This window comes from Cervus elaphus, chromosome 11 (assembly GCF_910594005.1).
Source record: "Cervus elaphus chromosome 11, mCerEla1.1, whole genome shotgun sequence".
NCBI classification, from domain to species: domain Eukaryota; kingdom Metazoa; phylum Chordata; class Mammalia; order Artiodactyla; family Cervidae; genus Cervus; species Cervus elaphus.
In genome coordinates this window covers 101,279,751-101,304,130 of record NC_057825.1, presented here as the reverse complement: position 1 = coordinate 101,304,130, position 24,380 = coordinate 101,279,751, and the positions used below count along the sequence as shown (strand labels likewise).

Genomic DNA, 24,380 nt, shown 5'->3' with positions numbered 1-24,380 from the left:
GGCATGGACATAGAGAACGGATGTATGGGCACAAGGAGGAAAGCAAAGTGGGAGGAACTGGAAGATTGGGATTGACATATTTACACTGCTGGGCTTCCCAGGTGGCACTAGGGGTAAAGAACCCATCTGCCAAAGCAGGAGACACAAAAGAAAACAGTTTGATTCCTGGGTCAGTAAGATTCCCTGGAGAAGGAAATGACAACCCACTCCAGTATTCTTGCCTGGAGAATTCTATGAACAGAGGAGCCTGGTTGGCTACATTCCATAGGGTTGTGCAGAGTCAGACACAACTGAGTGACGTACCACACACACACACACACACACACACACTGCTACGTATTAAACACGAGAGCTAATCAGAACCTACTGTACAGCACAGGGAACTCTGCTTGGTGCCCCGTGGTGATCTAAATGGGCAGGAAATCCAAAAAAAAAAAGGAGACATATGTACATACATAGATGAGTCACTCTGTTGTATGTACAGCAGAAACTAACATAGCATGTAAAACAACTATACTCCCCAAAATTTTTTTTAAAAAGTGGGGAGTGGGCAGACTGGATGCCATATACTCCGCATTCCTCCCCCTAGACAAAAGCTCACAAGAAATTGCAGGATACGTGGGAAGGAAAGTCAAGTGCACTAAGAACATCAAAAACAAGCCTAATAGAGCAAAACACTACCCACCTTGGAAACCCTCTTGGGAAAATGGCAATACTCCCTAAATGAATATGGTCACTGTGATTCCAAACCAGACCCATACCGAAATTTTCAAGATGCTTAAAACTAATCCCAAAATGCACATGAAAGACACAATGTGGAATGGTCAGGACAGTCTTGAAAACCAAGGACAAGAAATTCAAAACATAAACCTACAGTAATTAGCACAATGTAGAAGAAATGAAAAGATCAACAGAAAAAGGAAGAATAGAGAAACAGAACCACATAATGTGAGAATCTGGTGGATGTAAAAGAGCCATTTTAGGCGAAGATAAGAGGAGAGTCCTGGCTGTCAATGGGGGAAAAGTAAAGTTAGAGTCATACTATATCATAAAAAGTCTGGGTGGGCAAAAGATGAGAACAAACCATAGCACACTATGAACAACGTATCAGAAGATATATTTAAACCTTTGGCCCAGGGAAGGGCTCTTAAAGTACAAAAGACAAACATCTATGTAAGAGGGATAAATCTGACTCAAAATCATGACAACTGTGTCAAATACACCACAACGGTTCAAAGACATGCAGTGGAATAAAACCTATCCTCACAAAAAGATGTGTTCAAGAATATTTGTAGAAGATTTATTCAGCCTAGCCCAAACTGTAACAGCTCAGGTGCTAATTAATAAGTGGGGAAAAGTGTGGTTTGTTCGGACAACAGACTATTACTGGGCAGGAAAAAGGATTACTGTTGACTGTAACATTATGCTGAGTAAAAACGGAATCAGACACAAAAGACCACATTCTGTATGATCCCATCCCATTCAAACTCAGGAACTAACTTATGGTGGGAAAAAAACCGGAACTGAAGTCACCCCTGGAAGTAGGGCTGGTGGGGGAGGGACTGGATGAGAAGGTACATGAAGGAACTTTCTGGAGTGACAGTCACGCTCTTTATCTTGATACGGGTTTGGGTGACAGCTGCATCCTTGGTCAAAACTTCGCAGATGCACACTGGAGAGTTGTTGTATTATGTGTAAATCTTATCTCAAAAGAAAACTGATAAAAAATTAACTCTAAATCATGTGCATGTTGAAGCATTTAGGGATAAAGTCGCCAATGACTATTATTTCTTTGGACATGCATCACAAGGTAAGATGAATGAATGGATGGACAGATATACAATCAAGGAAGTAAAATGGGAAGGCAGAATCTAGTTGGTGGGTGTTCTCTGTACATTTCTTTCAACTTTTCTTTATGTTTGAAAATCTTCATAATAAAATATTGAGAAAAGATAAGACTGGAGAAAACTTATTTCCAACACATAAGAGACTTTTACCCAGAAAATACAAAGAGCTAATTATGCTTTTGAATTGTGGTGCTAGAAGTCTCTTGAGAGTCCCCTGGACTGCAAAGAGATCCAACCAGTCCATCCTAAAGGAAATCAACCTTGAATATTCACTGGAAGGACTGATGCTGAAACTGAAGCTCCAATACTTTGGCCACCTGATGCGAACAGCCAACTCATTAGAAAAGACCCTGATGCTGGGAAAAATTGAAGGCCAAAGAAGAAGAGGGTGGCAGTAGATGAGATGGTTAGACAGCATCACCAAATCAGTGGAATGAATTTGAGTAAACTCTGGGGAAATGGTGGAGGACAGAGGAGCCCGGCATGCTGCAGTCCATGAGTCCACAGAACTTAGCCACTGAACAATTATTGTTAGAGAGAAAAAAGCAGATGCCAACTATGTCTGAAAAGATCATCCTACACAGAAGTGGAAAATTTGAATTTGGCCAACACCCCTGCCCCAGGCTGGTATCACCCTGCAAAGGATTGGCAGAATGTTAGCAGGTGGTCGTATGAAGTCGGACAGACACTACGGCAGCACGTGTGAGTCTGTTTCAGCTCTTCACCCTGAACCACCACCCAGCCTCTCTCCTCAGGCTGGCGAGGTATGGGTCACGCAGCACCAAAGATGCAGGCAGGGCACAGCAGGACACCAGGGATCAGAGTGGAGTGGAGTCACTACGGAAAAACCTACGACCTCTAAGTCAGAACCACATGCTGACAGCACAGCATTTATAGAAAAGCAAAACTGCTGAGTAAGTAAACACACACACATGCACGTGTGCTGTGGAGAAAAGGGGCTGGAAAAATGAAAAAGGGCTGGAAAAACACAAACTCCTGTCTTGGCAAGGAAGCAAGATTAGAAACAGGAGCCAGAACCACCACTTCATTTGAGGGGTGTGTGTGTATCTGTGAATCTCTGTTTCATAGGTTCAGGAGAGGAATGGACTAGGAGTTAGGGGTTGTGTACGTGTGTATAGATGCAAATTGTTACATATAGAATGGACAAACAGAAGCTCCTACTGTATAGCACAGGGAGTTATATTCAATATCCTGGGATAAACTTGGGCTTCCCAGGTGCTGCAAGTGGTAAAGAATTCGCCTGACAATGCAGGAGACACAGGAGACTAGTTTGATCCCTGGGGTGGGAAGGTCCCCTGGAGAAGGAAATGGCAACCCACTCCAGTAATCTTGCCTGGGGAATCCCATGGACAGAGGAGCCCGGTGGGTTACAGTTCATAGGGTCGCAGAGTCGCACACAACTGAAGTGACTTCAGCTGCACACAACTTCAATTGTGTGAAGTGACCTCAGCATGCACGCCTGAGAAACTAAATGGAAAAGAACATCAAAAAGAATGTATGTATGTGTATAACTGAGTCACTTTGCTATACAGCAGAGATTAGCATGACATATGTACTGATTGTGTAATTCAAATGAAAAGTAAGAATCTATTACCTGCTTAAGACAAAGTTCACCCAGTCTTTTAACTTGCCCAGCACTTATTTCAGAGTAGAAGTGGCAAATTATGTAATTTATTTATAGGATTTATAGGAATTCATAGGATTTTATAAACTGTATCCCCAAAGTCACCTGCAATTTCTCTGACATCCCTAAACCAGCTCCCACCTGCCACGCATCACAGGGTTCCCCAAACTCCACGGCCCCTTTAGAGGACAGCAGCGATGAGCTGACCACAGATCTGGGCATCTGTTGATTTCCGGCTTCAAGCAGGTGCTATATAGATAAGCTATTAAGAGTCACACAAGACTTCCATTTTCTGAATGTTCTTCAGACTACCAAGACAGGCTGAGATGGCAGGGTATCGGCTATAATCACTAATCAATACAGTTTAGACCTGTGACCTAATACTCCACAACCAGCCCAGATGCTGAGTCATACCTGACTACGTGGGCAGAAAATTCTGCAGTTGCTCTCACCAGCCACTTCAAAACTTTAAAGAGTGGTTTGCTTTTAAGTATACTACACAGACTTGACTTCAAGCGACAGTTCACAAAATCTGCATGTTGGGAATACATTCAGTGAACGACAAGGGTAGAGTGTGGGTGTGTACATATCCATGATTTCAGCTGCTTCTCCACCATTTTGTGAAATAAACAGCTCGCCAAAACTAATTGAAAGTTTTATTTATATAAAATTCATTACGAACATAAAAGATTGGGTTTCTTAAAAAAAAAAAAAATCTGCAATTATTTACAGCAGTATTGCACAAGTAAAGTGGCAATTACCCTGTCAAAATCCATCAGTGCAAAACACAAGCCAGGGAAACTGCAATACAAATGCTACATACGCTGGGTCCTAGTGAAAAGTTACAGACAGATCAGTGCTATTTATAAATGAGTACCTGATGAGTTCTGATACAGTAACTAGTGGTCACAGAACCTGGACGTACAAATTAGAGAGAGCTTCTAAGGTCTGAAATCCCCAAATCGAAGTAGTCAAGTTATTCAGCTGGGAGCTTGAGGGTGCTTCTTACACACGATGCCGTCCGGAGCAGGACAGGTGTTACCCCAGCTGGTTTAGCGACACGTGTGGTCATGTCACTGCACACGTGTGTGCAGAATGGACACACACAGGCACCAAGCTAAATCAGCAGGGGTGACAAAGCCATCAACACAGAACCGCTAGAAAATCTCTTTCAAGCTTTCACCTCTTTGCACCCAGGCCAGTGGGGTTCAGACCCTTGCTTGAAGGCTTTGGAGAAGCAGAAGGAAGGTGTCACCCTGAAGACGCAGGTGGATCAAATGCTGGGACCAAATGGTTCAGGGTTAGGGAGAGGGTACGGGCCTGTACAGTTAGTTCCTGAAGATACATAGTAGAGTCTGCACCTCAAAGCAAAGGAAGCCACAGAGAACAGTTGGGGGGGGGGGGGGGGATTCAACTACTTATCAGTTGCCAACAAAGGTTAGTAGTGTGAGGTGGTCCAGTAGTCACTTGGGAAGCAGGGCAACTGGTCAACCAGGGTGTTCAATCTGCCTGGTCTCTGCCTTCAACAGTCTCACGGCAGCACCTGCAGAGGTGGACGTGCGCGTGTCTCTGAACACTGAGCTGTCAGGCGTAAATCTCCAATGGAAAAATCTTTCTCACTGCTAATAGTAAGTGTTCTGTTTTGTAAGATATGGCCTGAAGTTAACAGCACTTGTTTCTATGAAAAGCTAGCTGTCCAGGAATTAGAGAGTCACCGGAAAGTTCTAGAGGAGAATCTGATAGCCTATCAGATTTCTGGTCTCTCATTACGGTGCCTAAACACAACCCTCATCATGAGGACAGCAAACCCACTGGACTAGAAATACCAGGGACCAAAGCTGGAGGGCCATGCTGGGGAGACCAAGTGGCCTGCCATGAGCTGACCAGTCACCACCTCAAGAGTTAAAGCAGTTAACAGGACAGCAGGGGGCAAAGGGGAAAGGGAGGTCAACACTCTGCAGAACTTAAGACATTAAATAAGCCAGAAATAAATATACAACATTCCTACAAGTTACAGCATTATGAAACAGTAGGACACATTACATAGAAAAAGAATCTACAATATTTACATCCCTCAATTCTGAAAAAGTTTAGTAAAAACTGATTTTTTTTTTCTTTTACTCATTTAGGCTGTACAAAATTTTACAAGAAAGTAAAGGACACATAATTGCACAGACATTTGGCTCAGTTGATAAGTAAAATATGACTTCCTAATCTAATAAATAGTAAAAATATATACAATATTAAGAAGGAGAAACAGGAGAAAGCTATAGCCCACTATGTACATTTTTTTTTTTTTAACCAAGGGAACAAAAAAAAATCTTTATCAATTCAGTTCTATGGAGGGGTCCAGGTAATTTGCAAATTCACTCATGAAGTTACTTTCATGCGTTTATTGTATTTCTGTGAAAACTCACAGGACACTTTCTACAAACGTCACATGAGACCAGGTGGTCAAGGCACAAAACCTGCATTAAGTTTCCAACAAGGGACCGAATTATTTTTGCTTTCTACAAAAAGTCAAAGGAAGGAAAAGAAAGACATCAAAGGTACACCTAACCATGGGCATACCTTCTGCAGGGAGAGGCTTCGTGATCAACACATACAGTACAGGGATGTCTAGTCACCTCTCAAGTCCCGGGGGCAACATCCTCATTTTAAATACTTCTACAATTCATAGAATCTCTGATTTCCTCACCAGCTGCTTCCACGGCCAGCCCAGGGGGCCTGCAGGCCCCCAAGCCCAAGGTAAACTTGCAAGTGGGTGAGCAAGCGCTCAGCCCCCCGGGGCACTGGTGCTGAAGGAATAAAGTGCTCCAGTCCAAGAGACTGGCCCATGAATATGGAGATCCTGGGGGGGAGTGTCCCAGAACCAAATACGTCTTTGGTGTGTGTGTGTCCAGCAGGCCCACGGCTGCAATTCCATGGACCGCCTTAACCACTTGCGTGGACTTGAGGATCCAGCGGAGGGGTTCAAGACAAAGGGTCAAAGGACTCAGGCTGAGACTCAACACAGCTTTTAAAACAATTCAAGACCCCAAGAAGCTACTTGGGGAAAAGAAAATGTTTGGAAGGAAAAATATTTGGAGTCAAATCTCTCTCTACCTAAGGAAAAAGTATATATGTAACATATATATATATATATATAAAACTATAAAGATACAAAAAAGAATCAATTTTTCCAACCGATAAGGTAAAAACACTGGTCCTCGAAGGGCCAAAAGCAAGCATGACAGTTGTTGTTGGCACTGTTGACTTGTTTGAAAAATCATGTATGTCTTTTAAAAAAGCTGTTTAATCAGTTGAGGTTTCAAAAACTGTAAGAGCGATGGGGTTCACAGAATGACCCCCACCTCCCCGCTTGCAATGCTCCTCAGTTGTCTGTCTTGGCTCTCCCCAGTAGTTTAACTGCCTTTGAAAAGACCAACCAGCTCGTGAGCTTCCATTCTCTGCCATCCTCCTGGCAGGTGTGAAGGAAGAGCACCCCCAACCGAAGTGGCTGCAGGAAGGGGGGCCTGACAAAATCCAGCAGTCCCAGGAGGTGGACAACTGACAGACATCCCTGTGTCTGATGGCATTCTTTTTTTTTTTTTTGATGATGGCATTCTTTATGAGAACTGCTGAGAGCAGAAGGAAGCCTTTACTTCAAAGAGCGGTTAGCCAAGTGTGAGCCATTGAAGGCCAGATGAGCTCTGAGTTGGATGAAAAGCCAGGATGCCCAGGAAACAGCTGCTTAAAGCCCTGCCACAGCCGCGGCCAATTCTCACGAGGGCTTGAGTGTGGCCCCCTGCAGCTGAACCTGGCCACAGGCGGGCAGATCAGTCCCCTGGAGCCTTAGGCCGAGAGCCCACCCTGTGTGGCGGGAAAGCCGACAGCAAACCTGGCATCATGACTGCCCTGAACCTCTGCAGAGCACTTCTGAACAAGTCCATCAGAGCAGGCGAAAACCGACAGCGAGCACTTCCCAGTGGGTAAGCTACCAAGAGACAGGCTGACCTATGTCTGATACAGGCTCGGACCATGGAAACAGTCACTGGACTAAATGTATTCATCAGTGCCCTGACAGGCTGGAAGAGCATCACCAAAGGATGTAAGCAAAACACACACACACAAGAGTAAAATTTTGCCACAGATGCAACTGAATTTTAAGGAGGTAAGTAGGTATTTACACAATGGGAGTGGCATGTCAATACAGGCTGACACAGGACCTCTCTCTGCCCCTTTTACCAGTTCCATTTCATAAAAACTTTTTTGGTATTAATAATAATGATTAAAGAAAAAAAAAAAAGGGTCCAAGAGGCAATGACTGGGAAGGGAGGAGCCATGTCATACCTCTCCTGTTTAAAAATGCTGTATGGTGACCTCTAAAAATAAACTAAGGCAGCTTTATAAATGAGCTGGCTCAGTTTCCACTGCAGAGTTTATATAATCCTCTGAGAGTAGGCAAAAGGTTCTTAAAATTTTAGTACAAAAATCACTCATGAGTTGGTTAAAAAGTTTCCATTTCCTTTTTGAAAAACCTGCTCTTATCAAAGGTGGGAAAAAAAAACACACACCCTGCATGTAAACACCATTCTTGCATAAAATCTTGCTCCAGAGAACCATGATTTGTACGTCGTTTTTAAAAAAAGAGAATCCCTCCCTCATTTACATTCACAACAAGCTTCCGTTGGAAAGTCGGCCGCATGGTGATGAACAGACAAAGGTCAGGTCCAGATGCAGCGTGGTGTCCTCCGGGGACGTGCCGGCTGGCTCTCCGCCCGCCCTTCCAGCGAAGGCCCGCGGGCTGCACGCCAAGGGCGCCGGAGCACCGAGAGCCCACATGCAGGGCTGGCCGGCCGAGACGAGCTCAGCGCTGCGAGCCGTCACTGCATTCTCCAAACCAGGCGCACGATGTAGCGCAGCACGCGGAAGAGAACCATCTGCGGGCGGCCCTCGACAGCCTGCGGACGCACGAGGACCTGCAACGAGAAGACAGAAGCCGCTCACTGCCCAGCCCTGTCCTGTCTCAGGCGGGGCTGGGGGCGGGCGAGGAGGGCACCGGGCTTCCGGGAGCCACCAGCCCCGCGGGAACCACTGAGAAGGGCACGGCTCACCCCGGTGCCAGCTCTTCCCAGAGCTGTCACCCCTCAGGAGCAGGGGCGCTGAGCGATGCTCTTCACAAAGTGACCGAAAGGCTGCTTGGGAGACTCAAAGAGGGTCCCTGAATCCGCTTCTCCCTCTAAAAACCACATAAATCTGGGGGACTTCCCTGGTGGTCCAGTGGCTAAGGCTCTGCTTCGAAGGCAAAGAGCAGAGGTTTGATCCCCTGTCGGAGAACTGAGATCCCGCCTGCCGCGGTCAAAAACAAAACAGCAACAACAAACGAAGACTGCACATTCTTTCCACGGGTGACGTCACAGCTGACCAGAGCTGCCTGGGCCAGGGAACCCAGCAACCACTGGAAAAGGAACAACCCAACGCAGGCCGAGAGCAAAGCCGCCAATATGGCGTGGTCAGGCTCTGTCGCCCCACGCTTTGTAAACAGTGACTGTGTGACAGCTGAGGCCATTTACGGCACTCTGCACGTGCATCACGAGGCACTCGCGTGGTCACGGGCTACTGCGCCCTGCACGCCTGTGTGAGCTTCACTATGAAAGCCCTGGCTGCTGCTGCATCAGGGCGACCTGGAGTGGCATCGTGATTGTATGAAGGGACACTTTGGCTATGCTATGATTGCGCTGTGGCTATGCTGCGCCAGCCAGGACAGAAGAAATGTGTCTGCGGTTCCCGAGGCTCCTCGCGTCTCCTTCCAGCCTCTGAGCTCACGCCTTGCCTGCCCCAGGCTCTGCAAACAGTGCAGTGTGGACACCAGACAACTGGCGTCAGGAGCAGGATGAAAGGCGGTACGCCCACCACCTCCGCCCAGGTGCTGAGAAACGTCACCCCGAGCTGGGGTCCCGTGAAGACAGGCATGGGGAAAGCAGACGGGAACTCAGTGGATGCAAGCAGCTAAGTTACTGACACTCACATCTGTTTCAGGCTCCCTTAAGGGTGCGTTTCGGGCAGCTGTGACTTACTTGAGAAGTCACTGATTCGGGGTGATTTGCCCCAAGAAGCTAAACAAAGTGAGGTGCTGACGTGCCCCCCTGCCTCTGGCGCGAGGCAGCTCTTCTGGGTGCACGCTGTCAGCCCAGCACAGCGGCCAGGGTCAGCAAACAGGCGGAGCCAACCCCTGCCCCTCCAGCCCTCACCCCAGAGCGGCAGGCAGAGAGCGGCGAAAAACAGAACATGTCTATTTGCTGGTGACCCCCACAGGTTTAGGACAAGCTGAGTACTGCTCAGAAGGAAACTGCCAGGCTATTGAAAGTCTCAAGGTCCCCCGTCTTCCAGAGCACACCCACCTTCGGATCTAATCCATCTTGCGGGTGAGTGCAGGGTGTAAAGGCTTCCCCGATCGGTGGTTCATCGGTAAATAATCTACCTGCCAACGCAGGAGATGCAGGTTCGATCCCTGGGTCGTGAAAATCCCCTGGAGGAGGGACTGGCAACCCACTCCAGTATCCTGGCCTGGAAAATCCCACAGACAGAGAAGCCTGGAGGGCTACAGTCCCTGGGGTCGCAAAGAGTCGGACACAACTTTGCAACTAAAAGACAACAGCAGCAAGCAGAGTGCACACTCAGAGCAGCCGAGGCTGGTGACAGAGACCACCTGCTTCCCCGGCAGGAGCTGCGTCTCTGCTCAGGTCTGACTCAACACCCCAGGCCAGCTCTCTGCTCTGTCTAAAGCTCTCCATCAACCCCTTTCCTCACTCTGGGGGGCTGGTCTTTTCCGATGCAGAAACGTGGGACCACTGGCCACGGGGCAGGCTGAGGACGGGCGTCCCCTCCCAGACCTAACTGCCGCCTGCAGGTGCCAGCTGCAAGCAGGGTTCCCTCCTGGCCGCTGTTTACACAGCCCTCTGGGGCGTGCTGGACGGGATGGAATTGTGATAAGGCCTGAGCACTTCCCTTGCTCCTTCCAGAACCAGACTGGAGGAAATCGGCTTTATGTAAGCGATTCCTGTAGAGGCGTTCCGTAACCACAGTCTGCGATTTTTATCTGCTCGACACACAAGATTGCTTTGTTTTGATTTAACTTTCTAAATTACTTTGCTTCTTCGGGGTGAGAATAATTTAGGGGAAGGTTAATTTTAGTTGAGACTAATATTAACAGGTTGAAAGAGGCTTATTCAAAATAAAACCACGATTTACTAAAATGAAGAAAGTGTACATGGGGCTGGGCTAAGCCATTGCTTCACGATGGGGAAAGACGTCTTAAAGCCGTCTGGCTGGTGGTGGCCTTCAGGCGGGCCAGAGAATGGAGTCAAGATGATCCCACGAGGGGACCGAGTCACATGCAGGGACGGACCCTGACTGCTGACCCTTGGCCAATTTTATATTCCAGAAATGGAATTATCTAAGAGGAGAAAACCTTCCACGCACACTATGAGGACAACAGGTGCAAAAGAATTTTTTATTAAGAGTTTTGCTTTCGTCTCACATGAAAAGAATATGCGGTGGAGATGCAAAGACATGCCAGGGTGGCAGGAGAATGCAGGAAAAATTTGGCGAAAGGGACAGCCAGCCCCTGACCAACGAGGAGATGCTGCCAGGTCGGGGTGAGTGAAGACCGGGGATGCCTGGCCCACAGACGGCACGCGGGACAGCCCAGCACACGCCATCACTCCAGTGGACAACCGATTCTGGACGACGTTCAATGGAGGAAGCCATTACTGCTGATTCCGAGAGCGGTGCCAGCCCAGAGAGCCCTTGACAGCTGGCCCAGCCAACCAAAGCTGCTGCTGGCTCACACCTCACAGACAGCTGGAGGATGGGCAACTCCCGTCAGGGTGGACATGCTGCCCTCCGACACCTGCAGAGGACACAGAGATCGTCTCGCCAGTGGGAGTCACTAACACACACGAGCGAGAGGGCCTGGACTTCTGGCCTCCAGGACTATGAAAAAGAGCCGTTTCTGCTGTTTAAGGCCCCCGGCCTGTGCTCCAGCCACCCTAGCAAACTAACATAGCCGTGCATGCTCAACCATCGCGCCTACGCCTTTCCCTGTAAGTGAAAAACAGCGCTTCCCAGCTCAAGAATTGCATAATGCTGCTTTAGTCTAAACCATAAAAACACTTTAAAAAACTGAACACGCTCCTAGGTTCAACTCCTTTCTGTCTCACAGTTTCCTCTTCTGCTCATCCACACATGCACACAAAGTACAGTATCCCATCCCACTGGGACTTCTGTCTCTGTGGTCTAGATCCGGGTCCCCCTGACGGGCCTTGCCCCTCTCTGGCCGAGGGGCTCTGGCAGCCCTCACACGGGCCCGCATGACAGGGAACACCTGACTTCGAAGCCTGTCTGCACGCAGTAGGTCTTGGGGGCATTCCTGAGTCACAGCCCACCGCATGGGATGCCTGTGGTGCTGCCATCAATGGGAACAGCCGCAGAGAAAGCCTGGGCCCCAACCCAGAGGCCAGGCAGAGGCAAGTGCAAGCGCCCGCCTTGCAGACTGAAAAGCACCCACGCGTGCCAGTGAGACCAAGGCCTTACACCAAAACAGTCAAGACGCGGATGGTCCTTCCCGTCCAAAGAGCAGATGTGACAATGCGCTCTGCCGCGCTGCTTTGCTGTCATAGAACGCGGCACCGGCCACCACCACGGTTTCAGCTCTGGGACCACCCATCACACATCGGGGGATTTTCATTCCATCTGCAGGCCCAAATAATCATGGCCAAACACGCTCTCTTGCCTGGGAAGCAGGTGTGCAGGATGCAACAGAGATCTGGAGAGACTTCCCTGGTGGTCCAGGGGCTAAGACTCTGTGCTCCCAAGGCAGGGATCCCACATGCCATGGAGCCCTGATCCCGTCGGCCACAACCACGAAGCTGGCGCTCTAGAGCCTGGGAGCTGCAACTACTGTGCTCGCATGCTGCAAATACTGAAGCCTGTGCATCCAGAGTCTGTCCCAACAAGAGAAGCCACTACAGTGAGAAGCCCATGGAGAAGAGCCCCCACTCAACACAACTAGAGAAGGTCTGCTCAGCAACAAAACACAGCACAGATAAAAATAAACACTTTTTTTAAAAAAAGTATTTTAAAAAATGTATTTTAAAATACTCTCCCAGACTGCCCTGGAGAACTGGTCAGGCGGACCACGGCACACCCGTGGAGGGCAGCTCTGATTCCTCTTTCCTATCCCGCAGGCGGAGATGAGGCCGGGCTCTGCAAAGTCCACAGGACACACCAGGCCTTCTGACTTCATGCGCCCGAGCCTGGGGACTCAAACAATCGCCCACTGTCACCGCTAAACAGAACCACCTAGCACAAGCCTTTTCTCTTCACGACCTCTGAGCCAGCGTGGCTCTCTTGCGTCTCACAGACCGAGCCTGAAGATCAGGAAACACCAGGGGACCTGACTGCTTGCCTTGAGTTCCAGCACAGAGCAAGACACACTCAACAATCGCGGCTCCACAGGCCTCACTGGGCCCGATGACTCAGTAAGTACCACCCTCAGGTTCACTCGGCATCATCACTCAAGGGGGCTTACCATCAAAACCAGAGAAATGCACAAAGCGCAACAAAAATAAAGGTTGAGTAAGGCCATAAACATGATTAAGAGAGACTGAAAAAAAAAAAAGGAAAAGGAAAAGAAGACTTACCCAGGGAACTGGGACGGAGATTTGGTGCCACAGAACCACAGTTTAGTTAAGAGTTTTCTGGCAGTCAAGGTAACAATGGCAACACGACACTATTTTCTCCATCTTATCAAAAAAAAGCACAATACCAAACTCTTGGAGACAAACCAAATAGCAAGGTATACCAGAACTCTGAGACTCTGAGTGATTTAACTTGTTTAAAAGCTTGCTTCTTAAGAGAATTTCAACATGAATGCCTAAGATGTCCCAAACTTTTTTTTAAAAAAAAATACAGATTTATCTCTCAGTGGGAACATGTTACAGGAGACTGAGTTCTAGACTCTGAGACCAGGAAGGACTCTTACAAAGAGAGAACCTCTGCTCCCGTTTGGGCAAATGAGGACGCAGTGTCTGCCCGGACGTGGGGTGTTTGCTCTTCCAGGTGCATCTTCCGGAACAACGCTGAACGCTGTCACGATCTCAGGGCACAGGGTGAGGTGAGCGGCAGAGCGGCCCCACTGCTGGGTGGAAGGCCGCCACCGCCCACTCACAACGCATCAGTCTAAACGGTCTTTTAAACGACCAGCCAGTGAGACTACAGGTCAGAGAGGCACAGGGCCCGCATATGACGACTCGACGTGGAGCTTGCTAAGACCACTTGGTCTCTCTCTCTCCACTTTCAGACCAAGAACCAGAGTCAAGGGGCAACTCAGCTGGGATTCCAGCCTGAGCCCCACATCCACTGCTGTTCTCAGGTGTCAGACTGATGCTGCCCGAAGACCAAAGTCACTTTCTATTTGTCACCAAGGCAACAGGAGCATTTGCATAGCTGGTGCCTAACAAGCTTTGTTTTCAACACAGCTGTGGAAAGAGCGCCAGGGGATCCCCTTGGCCGGATGTGGTGCCCCCAACCTCCCAGCACCAGGAGTGAGATTTCCCACAGCACTGCACCCAACTCCCACCAGGGGGGCAAGCGATGCCCAAATGTCACAGAAAGACCGTATGGTCATGAATCCCACCTTCTGACTGTCAATACATCACTTCAAAGCATCTATTAAAGGTGATGCTTTTGGTAGGGCAAATAGCCACTTCCCTCACTAACCTGGCATGCACCAGATTTTCTTAGCCCAGTATCACCCCTAGAAATAGAAAACTTCTTGGTTTCCAGGCCCCATGCTGGCTGAAATGAAGAACCCTGGCCCACGACCTTCGAGGGATATTGCTGTGCCAACCACAGAGCAGCCAGAGATGGCAGTGACCACTCTAGCACCAAGACACCACTTGAGGAAATATTCGATTCAGAGCAAGCACACGTGGTTGTCAAAGACCCAGGCTCCAGAAAACGCTAATGAGACATAAACACTTTAACCACAGCCCAAACCCCTCTGCTTTGGCTCAGCCGGGAGAAGTCGAGCGGAGGATGACGTGATAGGCTGATTATTTCTGTACGTCTGCAGGAGGACTGAGCCTCCAGTGCATCACCATTTCCTCCTCAAGAGATAAAAAATACCCAGTTAGACCTCTCTGAAGTCCCCCTCCAGGCACCTGCATCTCCAAATGGTTACGTGTTGATGGCCTGCGGTCCCCCAAGGGCCAGGCAACCGTGCAGGTGTGCCCACCTGCCACAGCACGACGGTGCCCTCACGGGTGATGTGAGCAGGCCCGTACCCAGCTTGGTGCCCACCCAGGCATTCACCCACACACCAGCGCCTCAACCCAGGCTCACAGCTGTGTGACCCAGATAGACACAGCATGTCCGGGGTCCCCCCACCCAACATTTCCTTTAACAAGCTGGGTACTTATCAGGTGAACAAAGTTACCAGCATCTCTCCTTCTATAAAGATCAATGGAGAAAAGTCAATTACTTTTCAGAGTGAGAGAAAACAGCCCTGGTGGATGACAGCATTTTCTAGTTCCACCTCTCAATACTTTAGATTTAACTGTCACCACACATCCCGAAGACAATGACTGAATATGGGGCTCCTGAAGGTGAAGGGATGGAGTCAGGGATCACGGACCCTGCACTTGTCCAAGAGCTGTTTCTTCTTACAAGATTACACTTCACCCTCCACAAGAAAGGCTTTGTCCAGAAAACCTGCGATCCACAGCTGCCGTTATTGATGGAGATAATCTGAACCCCATGCTCTCAGAGAAGGCGTGTGTGCAAGGCTCTAAAATCCACAACTGCTTCATTCAACTCCAAGGAAGACACTCACCAGGCCTGAAGACTGTATCGCACATATATGGTAGACATCAATTAAAGTATCCTAATCATAGCTGTTTTTGCTACAAAAACTGTCACTCTATCAACCTGTGTGAGTGAAGTGAGAAGCACCATCTCGTGAGATACCACGGGTCTAGTTTCAATGCTTAAGATGCAGATTTTTCATTATTCTTTTTTTCAGACAATAATATAGAGCATTTTATTTTGTTTGACTCCAACATTCAATTAACGAAGCCTTCAAAAGAGGACCGTCTGAGAACATGCATCTCTGAGTCTATGTGTGGTTTATGCTATTACCAAACAAGTTGCAATTTTGACCTCTCCCTGTCCACTATCTATAGAAGATAGATATCTTCTTCAAAAATAAGGATCGAACATCAGGTTCATGTATCTTACAGATGACCCTTGAACAAGATGGCTTTGAACTGTGCAGGTCCACTCATACATGGATTTTTTTCAATATGGTACCTATTTTTCATTTTGTTAAATGAAAAATTAAATTAGCTAAGTGCAGGGAAAAGTTTGTGTTCAATTAGAGATTATGCTATGTGGAATCAGTTGAGTCCTGATGCCATCCAAACTGCTTCAGCTTCCTGCCCTTGGGTGAGTCATTTACCAACTCCTCTGTCTTGAGGCAGAGATGGTAGTGATGGATTTCTGTTTGTGTGGAGGGTCGTGCCCCAAGCCCCTCCGATGTTCAAGGTCAACTAACATGAAAATGCTAATGTGTTGACACCAGTTTTCCTGTTGCTCCCCTCAAAACCAGCCTGTAAGCCCCGTTTTCTTCCCCACTTCATCTAGATCAGGGATACACTTTCCTCTATATAGTTCAGTCAATTCATGCCTGCACATGCCCAGGACCAAAAGTAGGAGGCAGACAGGGGAACAAAAGATACACTGTTTCTTGAGATCAAACAATGGAAAGGTTTTCATCCGCTTCTGGCCCATCTAGAGAGCCTGTCCGATGGGCATCAAGCGTAGTGTCCACTGCAGGCCCCTACCAGGACATCCCCAGGTCACAGCAAACCAAGCGCAGCCTATGTGAGTGCAGAGTGACGGGCTGGGCAACCTGATGGCCAGGAAAGAAGGTGAACATCCCAGTCTGGGTACTGGGAAGGGCAGGCACGCAGGTTAGAGAATGGGGGGGCGGGGGGGCTAATCACCCCATCACAGCCCTGGACTACAACCCCAGCCAAGCCTGAGAATCCCACCCAAGTGGACACCATCCTTGAGAACCGGCCGTGAGCACAAAGCATCCCATGCCTGCAAGGGACCAGAGTCCATGCTTGCTGACACTTCCTCCAGCAAAGGATCTAGGACTTGCACTCACACAATTTCTGAATTGTGGACGAAGCCAGAGGCAATCAAGAACAAGAAAGCTGGCAGCCTGGGTGGAGGCCCCCACCCACGGGGCAGAGGCAGCCTCGAGCAGGGCTACTGAAACACAAAGAGATGCTGCTGCCCCCAGGCTTCCTGCCAGCTCCTCGCCCTCTTCAGAAAGCCCCAGAGAGAGATGTGGCTTCCTGCAGGTCCGCTGACAGCCCTGGCTGCCCAGTGTTCCAAAAGAGCCCTCTCCCCCGCTCCCAGGGGTCCCAGAGAGGACGACACGGGGAGCCGTGGGGCCAGGACACTGTGTGGCTGCAGGTCATCCACCAGCAAATCCCAAAGGAATCCCAGAGCTCGATCACCTCTTCAGCCCCTTAGGTTCTGTCCCACTACAAGCGTGCATGTGACCGGGGTGCCAAGGCACTGTAGTGCCTGATTATGGCAGGGAGACACGCCGGAGGCTGCCACTAGCCAATATGAGCCTCAAATTAAAGTGAGCATGCTCAGCCACTTTAGCCATGTCCAACTCTTTGCGACCCCATGGACTGTAGCCCACCAGGCTCCTCTATGAGAATTCTCCAGGCAAGGATACTGGAGCGGGTTGCCTTGCGCTTCTCCAGGGGATCTTCCACCCAGGGGTGGAACCCGAGTCTCCTGCATCTCCTGCACTGGCAGGCAGATTCTTTACCCACTTAGCCACCTGGGAAGCCTGAGAGAGATGTGTAATAACCTGTTGAACTGATCAGGGACCCATGAACTTATTTTGATAAATGAAGTAAACACAGGGGAAATACACCCATGAAATACCCACACTTTCCTTCCATCATGAATGGGAAGTACTGATTTGCAGTGGAGGGTACCACCTCTGACCAGGGGCTCTGGAATGAGACGGATGGACACCCGTACCTCCTGATACAACGCATGCAGGAGGACACAACGCCACACTGCTGGGACCACTGGCAAGGCCTGCACGCAGCCCACAGGTGACAGCTCTGTCATGCTGCTCATTTCCCAACCATGCCCGCTACACTGTGGTTACTGGTTACGTAAGAGAATACGCTTATTCATGGGAAGGACACGCTGATGAATTTAAGAATAAAGGAGTATCGTGCCTGCAACTTCTCCAATAGTTCAGAAAATAGTCTGCACACAGGTAGGTGTGAGCAAAGTGAAACTGAAAGCCGCTCAGTGGTGTCCGACTCTGTGTGATCCCTCGGAGTGCAGCCCGCCAGGCTCCTCTGTCCATGGGATTCTTCGGGCAAGAATACTGGAGTGGGTTGCCATGCCCTCCTCCAGGGGATCTTCCCCACCCAGAGACTGAACCTGCGTCTCCTGCATTGCAGGCAGATTCTTTACCATCTGAGCCACCAGGGAAGCCCCAGGTATAAGGGAGGAGGACGTTAAAACACATGTGGCAGAGTTAACAGCAGGGACTTGGGTGGCAGATACAAGAGGGGTCTCTGTACCATTTCGCAACTTTGTTGTAAAACGCTGCAATTATTTCAAAACCAAAAGTTACAAAAACACAGCATGCATGGAGCAATAAAACTCCCCTCAGGTAGGCAGGCCCTGGCAGGGTGGTTTGGGGAGATGACGCTGAGCCCCAGAGAGAAGGGGACGTGCACCTGGGCTCTGAGCTCACCTGGGCCTCTCTTACCTCCCGAGTCAAGGATTCAGATACCACAGCTTCGAGCACAGGCCTCCCCACCACCCTCAAGGGCACTGACCACGTGACAACTACACGATAGTTTCCGCTATCGCTCTAACTGCAAAATCGGGAGAACAGCCCGTCAGGCTTTGCAGGGCTCGTGGCAACAAAAGACCAACACCTCACAAAAGGTACTGGAGCCATATTAAGTAGCCAAGGACACCAAATATTTAAAAGGCCATGACCCACCATAAAGCAGGGAAGCAGCAACGGACTCTGCCCGCCAAGAAGTGACACCTCCCAGGGACAGACAGCGCCCAACTTGAAAGCAAAACGCCTCCCATTTCCCGCTCAGATGTCCACCCCCCAGCCGCCCCTCACCCCCACCGTGTTCAACAATGGCCCATCAGTGTGACTGCAGACCACGGACCGCTCGGAATCTGACAAGTTTCAAGACAGGCGTCCGAAGCCCTGAGGTCACTGGGTCACCACTCCGAGTTTCAGTCTGAACAGGCTATTTATAAGATCTGGAGAATATGTTTCATTTTAGAAAAATCACGTTTTAAGTTACAGTCTGTCCCCTTCTCTTACCCCAATATTCTAGCCTTTACAGAAATCGAGAGTCTTTTGAAGGATTAGCGACTCTGTATTTTTGCATTGGTTCTTTTTTTTAAAAAGAGATGCCAAGGTTTACAATTACAAAATACTGCAGCATATCACAATGAAACTAACTTCTTATTTTACCCAAAACACTGAGAATAAATAGGTTACATCTCATTTGGAAAAAAAACAAAACATGAACATCTTCTACATTAAACCATGCAGTAACACTGGGTGGGGGAGATGGAGCGGGAAGGCATGAAGTGTTTGAGGCTGTTTTCCCTTCTTCAGTGGAGAGGCAGGTAATGACACAAGCAGACAGCCTGCGTCTCCTCTGCATAGGATCAGGACTGGCCACCACCTCGACCGCCTACATATGGGGATGGCTGTGCGCCAACCCCTCCAACCCCACCACGTTAGCCCTTCTCACCACTGGCCACTCAGGGCCACCACGGAGATGCACCAACCAGGCCCATTAGGGAAACCTTTGTAGAGTCACTGATATTTCCTAAGGGCTTCCCTGGTGGCTCAGACGGTAAAGAATCCACTTGCAGCGCAGGAGACCTGGTTCAATCCCTGGGTTGGGAAGATCCCCTGGAGAAGGGAACGGCAACCGACTCCATATACGTTTAAAGAGAAACTTCGGCAAAATCTCCTTAAACCCATCTGGCTCTCTGGTCAAAGGCTCTCAGTCAGCTCCCAAGAGGATGGAGCTGACGACTGCTCTCTGTGTCCTGAGCGTCCCGGACTCTGAAGGCACCAGGGCCCAACAGCCTCAACTCTCCCGGGGAGCCCCACCCAAGCTAGACCTGGAGCCCCAGGGCTTCCACTGCCCCTGGAAGATGGGGGAGGCAGGGCCAGCGTGCCGCCCAGTTACGGCCTTGCTCGGCTGCCACGGCCACGTGAAGGCACCTCCTCCTGCTGATCTGTGACACGCACCCGAATCATGGTGGATGCATTCGCCTACCCCCTGGGAGGACACATGTCCTTCCCCCCTCAGCACAAGGACCAACATCCCAGATATCCCGGGGCCCTGCTTCTGATCACTCTCCAAGTCCAGCGGGAAAGCCAAGTCCACACACACACATACAGTAACCCCAAAATCCCACCAGAGAAACCAGGGCAGAGGACTTGCGAACACTAACTTCTGTGGCCAATTACACAACAGCCCACCTTGCAAAGAGGAGTGCCACTGCAGATCGAGGCTGAGAGGGGCTTTATGCTCTGTGAACAGGTTCCCATCAGGTTGCGGCACATTCTGCCAGCTAGACACAGCATCATAAGGAATTCTGAAGCCCGTTCATCAACGTGACATGTTCCATCTAATGACAGGCTCATACGTTTCCCATCAAACACACACATACACACCCAACAGAAGGTGTGAGGAGGAGCCAGTAAGAGTATTCTGAAAGTCCTGAACTCCTTAGATTCTATACCGGAGAAATAAAAGACCTGTAATTGGAAAACATCTCCATGTATGTTTACAAAAGCTTAGAAAGCATTACATATAACAGGAAAATAAGAAAGATTGAAAGCAATTTTACAGGGATCATCAATTTATTTAGCAACAGCTAGCTACAAAAAAAGACTAACATTTAAAAAAGGACAAAACATTGGGGTGTCCAAAGCATAAATTCCCTCCAGGAGAAACAAAAAAAGAATCTTTAAAAGGCGTTTATATGAAAGCATAACGTCTGGGAAAAAAGGAGTCAGATGAGAAGTAACACAGAAAGAATGATATTAAATCTTATTTTGTAGAAAATAATTAAGTGCTTCCTTTTGGATAAATCAACACAAATATCTTCATACACGGGAGACAGAAAAAAGGCGTGCTGTCACTGTTTAGTCACTAAATCGTGTCCTACTCTCTGTGACCCCATGAACTGTAGCCCACCAGGCTACTCTGTCCGTTGGAATTTTCAGGCAAGAATACCAGAGTGGGTTGCCACTTCCTACTCCAGGGGATCTTCTGGAACCAGGGATCAAACCCAGGTCTCCTGCATGGGCAGGTGGGTTCCTTACCACTGAGCCGCCAGAAGCCCAGAAAAAGGTAAGCAGGCCGAAATTACACCCTCTCATGTGTGTGCTGGTGTACCCCTGCAAGAAGCAGTCACACACGCTCCTAGGAGCCTACCTCCCTGAGTTAAAGCCTACACAGTTTAACCCCTCTTCCATGGGAATAAGGTGTCCAAAATGCCAACATACATTGCCACTGAGCAAAACAAATAAAATACACAGTGTCTGCAGCCCAAGATCTAAGGCTGATTTTTTTTTTCTTTTAAACCAATAGCACACCTCAAAAAATTCCAGTGCTATCAATTTGAGGTATAAAAAATTTTATACCCCGAATTATAGGCTAACGTATTGGCCTCTTAACACATTTCAGTAAACCGACACTGAGAAGAGTGGCGGGGACTGGAAGGACAGAAAGGCGCTCCTGCCTGACTCACTGCCTGGCAAATCGCAGGGGAGACTTTTCCCTTGACATTTTTTCCCCCCAATCTTCTTGACTGCACCCCACAGCATGTGGGATCTCAGTTCCCCGACCAGAGATCGACCCCGCACCCCATGCACTGCAAGCACAGAGCCTCAACCTCGGAACCATCAGGAAGGTCCAAGACTCTTACTTCAGAGCTTGGCATCACTCCCGTTGGCTGCATAAAGATGGAAATTTAAAAATTTCTTTACCTCTGACCCAAACTGCTTCAAGGGAGGAAAGATAACACCCCCTCTGGCTTGAAGACTACGTTAATAATTTTGTGGAAGTATTTCAAATATATAAATATTCCCTTTTCTTCAAGCACAGAGGATTTAAGGTCTGTGCTCCTACAACCCCCCTTGGCTCACACTGTATTTTGTCTAGCTGCTACCACTTAAGTTCAGCCATAAAAGAAACGGAAAATGGGAAAGGAGAAAGAAAAGTAGGTCACACCTAGGTAATACTGCTCATTTCCAGAATAAGCACAGAATCAAAAAAGGAGGTAAAGAAAACATCATTTACCCTTCTTGGGTAATATGCATTAAACTCGTCTCCGATACGCCGTAGTTCTTGGGCAATCCATATCTCTGGGCGTGTATCTGCAGGTACAGCCTGAGACTGCCTCATGGAAGCTGCATGAAAACAGACAGAACAAAAATCACATTGTTTTCCATGGATCATTCAGTAAGTCCCGAAGGTCAGTTTCCAGAAGTCAGCCCATCTTACACATGGGATGTTCCCAGACGTCAAGAGCTACAATCACCCATTCAAGATTACAGCGGCAGGCAGGCTCTGCTATGTAAACTCTGGTTTATGAATAAGGGATACCGGAGATTCAGAAGTGCCACATTTAAATATACCGCAGCTGATGAATTACACACCTCTATTTCGTGAAGGCAAAGACAGGCAGAAACGGTACAAGCAACACACGCTGCAGCTGCTGTTTAGTCACTAAGCCGTGTCTGACTCTTTGGGACCCCGTGGACTGTAGCCCACCAGGCTCCTCTGTCTATGGGATTTCTCAGGCAAGAACACTGGAGTGGGCTGCCATGTGCTTCCCCAGGGGAATCTTCCTGACCCAGAGACTGGACCTGTGTCTCTGCACTGGCAGATGGATTCTTTACCACCTAAGACGCCACTTACCCTTGAAACATACAAGAATGTAAGTTAGGCTGTCCAGACAATAACTATATTTTGATCATAAGGTAAGGTGAAATTCCTAGGAAGATGTCAAAACGACACAGAGGAATATAAGATGAAATGGCTGTCCTACTCAAAGTGAAGTCAGAAAAAACCTGAGAAATGAATGAGTTGGTTTCCATGAAAGGAGGCGAAACACAGCCAGTCCACACCAGCACCACTGCGGGGCCAAATGAAAGCATAATTGCATGTTTTGTCTTGATATTAATGCAGTTAACAAAGATGGCCTCAAGTGTGCAAACACCACACGGAGAGAGGAAATGCTCTGGGGGTAAGAGCAGAAGCCCGTCTGAAAGGAGAAAGAGGAGGGAGGTCCGCCCTTTCATTAAGCTGTCATTCCCGAACACACCCAGTACATTCAGGGCTGGCTAATGAGCCCATTGCAAAGCCAAAATATGGAGCACAAAAAAATGTGATTTGTTCAGAGATCCCACGAGCATCAGGGAGATGATATCCTCCAAGGATCGCGAGGAAAAGCACTCGCCACACTCAGAGGAGTAACATCTGGGTGACGCAGGTAACAGGGAGAGAGGAGATTCTTGGATTTCAACTGCTCTTCGCGTGCGGCTTATGCTAACTTCCTGTTAAAAAGAGCATGCTGCACTGGCAATTAAAACACACACGCTCCACTTTAACCACAGGGAAATATTTAAACACCTATGATAATCAGATTCTGCCATAACATGAACACAGCTTCCTGTTTTGTGTTTTCGTTAAAAAATTTTTTTTTCTTGTATGCCATATCTGGAGTTCTATTTATCGTTACAAATAAAAGTGGTGTGGGTTCTTGGCTCTGTAAGATCACTTACAAGTAAACTTTTTTGAGTTTTTACCATGTCTCCTTAATCTCTTGCCCCAACTTCTGTCCCCCAGCCCTCACCTGAGGGAAATCGATGACCCCAGAAAAGGCTGAAAGCAGCAGGGCGCCCTGTGTACACATGCGCGTGTGCACACACGTGAGGGCACTGAGAAAGAACACTTGTGGATCCTCTCCAGAATCATCCACGCTGCGAAGGAGCCAGAGCGGGGACTCCCCAAGGACCCCTCATGAAGAATGCAAACACTGATGTCAGGGAAGCTTTTGGGATGAGCCAGGCACGTCCCCTGAATGCCTCTCCCGCCGCACAGAAGACTGCCTTGGCTATACCTTTATCACACAAACAGTTCTATCGTTACTCTGTATAAGCCTATTAAAATTAAATTTTAAATGGCTAAACTGGCAGAAAACAGTTTCAGTTTAGACGTGATGCCAGATGGCAGGTCATAGTTCGCTCCCATCTCCTGGGTGTGCAGCTCTTTAAGGATTTTGTCTATCAGAGGGACCAAACCATTACTGTCTTTTTATATTATCAGTGATCACGAGCTTTCCCCCTGAACTTTGTTACCAAGTTAACTGACGCTGGAGGGAAAGGAAAGCCTCTTTTCTCTGAATGTCCACTGCGAATCTGTACCTGTGGAATTATCTCAGGGAGGCACCAATACGCCTGAGCGAACCAGCACCCAGGACGCCACGTGGCTGCTCAGAGCCGACCGTCACCCAGCTCTCCCGGATTCCGAGCCCCACTCACTTCTTACTGTACTTGGCTCTCTCTGAGACAGTAAATCTGCCTCCAATCCTAGAGTCACAAATGAAGACAGTGCCAACTATCCAGAGAGTCTGTGAAATCTAGACTGCGTGTTTTCCAAAGATGAGAGACTGGTAAAAAAAAAAAAAAAAACTGCCGGCAAGTTACCCAAAGTTTAGCAAAT

At 48.5% G+C, this 24,380-nt stretch overlaps 1 protein-coding gene across 4 annotated transcripts in view; it reads right to left on the bottom strand.

Annotated features, from left to right (window-relative positions):
- Positions 1 to 24,380, bottom strand: part of BCL2L11 (BCL2 like 11) — a 97,131-nt gene that overhangs the window by 42,556 nt on the left and 30,195 nt on the right. For 3 of the 4 annotated variants that reach the window (XM_043918776.1, XM_043918778.1, XM_043918779.1), the window contains 2 exons: positions 21,954 to 22,063; positions 4,135 to 8,453 (listed from right to left, as the gene is read on the bottom strand). In XM_043918776.1, the coding sequence (XP_043774711.1) occupies positions 8,358 to 8,453; positions 21,954 to 22,063 (206 nt within the window). In that variant the 3' untranslated portion in view covers positions 4,135 to 8,357. Of the gene's footprint in view, positions 1 to 4,134; positions 8,454 to 21,953; positions 22,064 to 24,380 lie in introns of those variants that run through there. The other variant, XM_043918777.1, reaches the window with a different exon arrangement.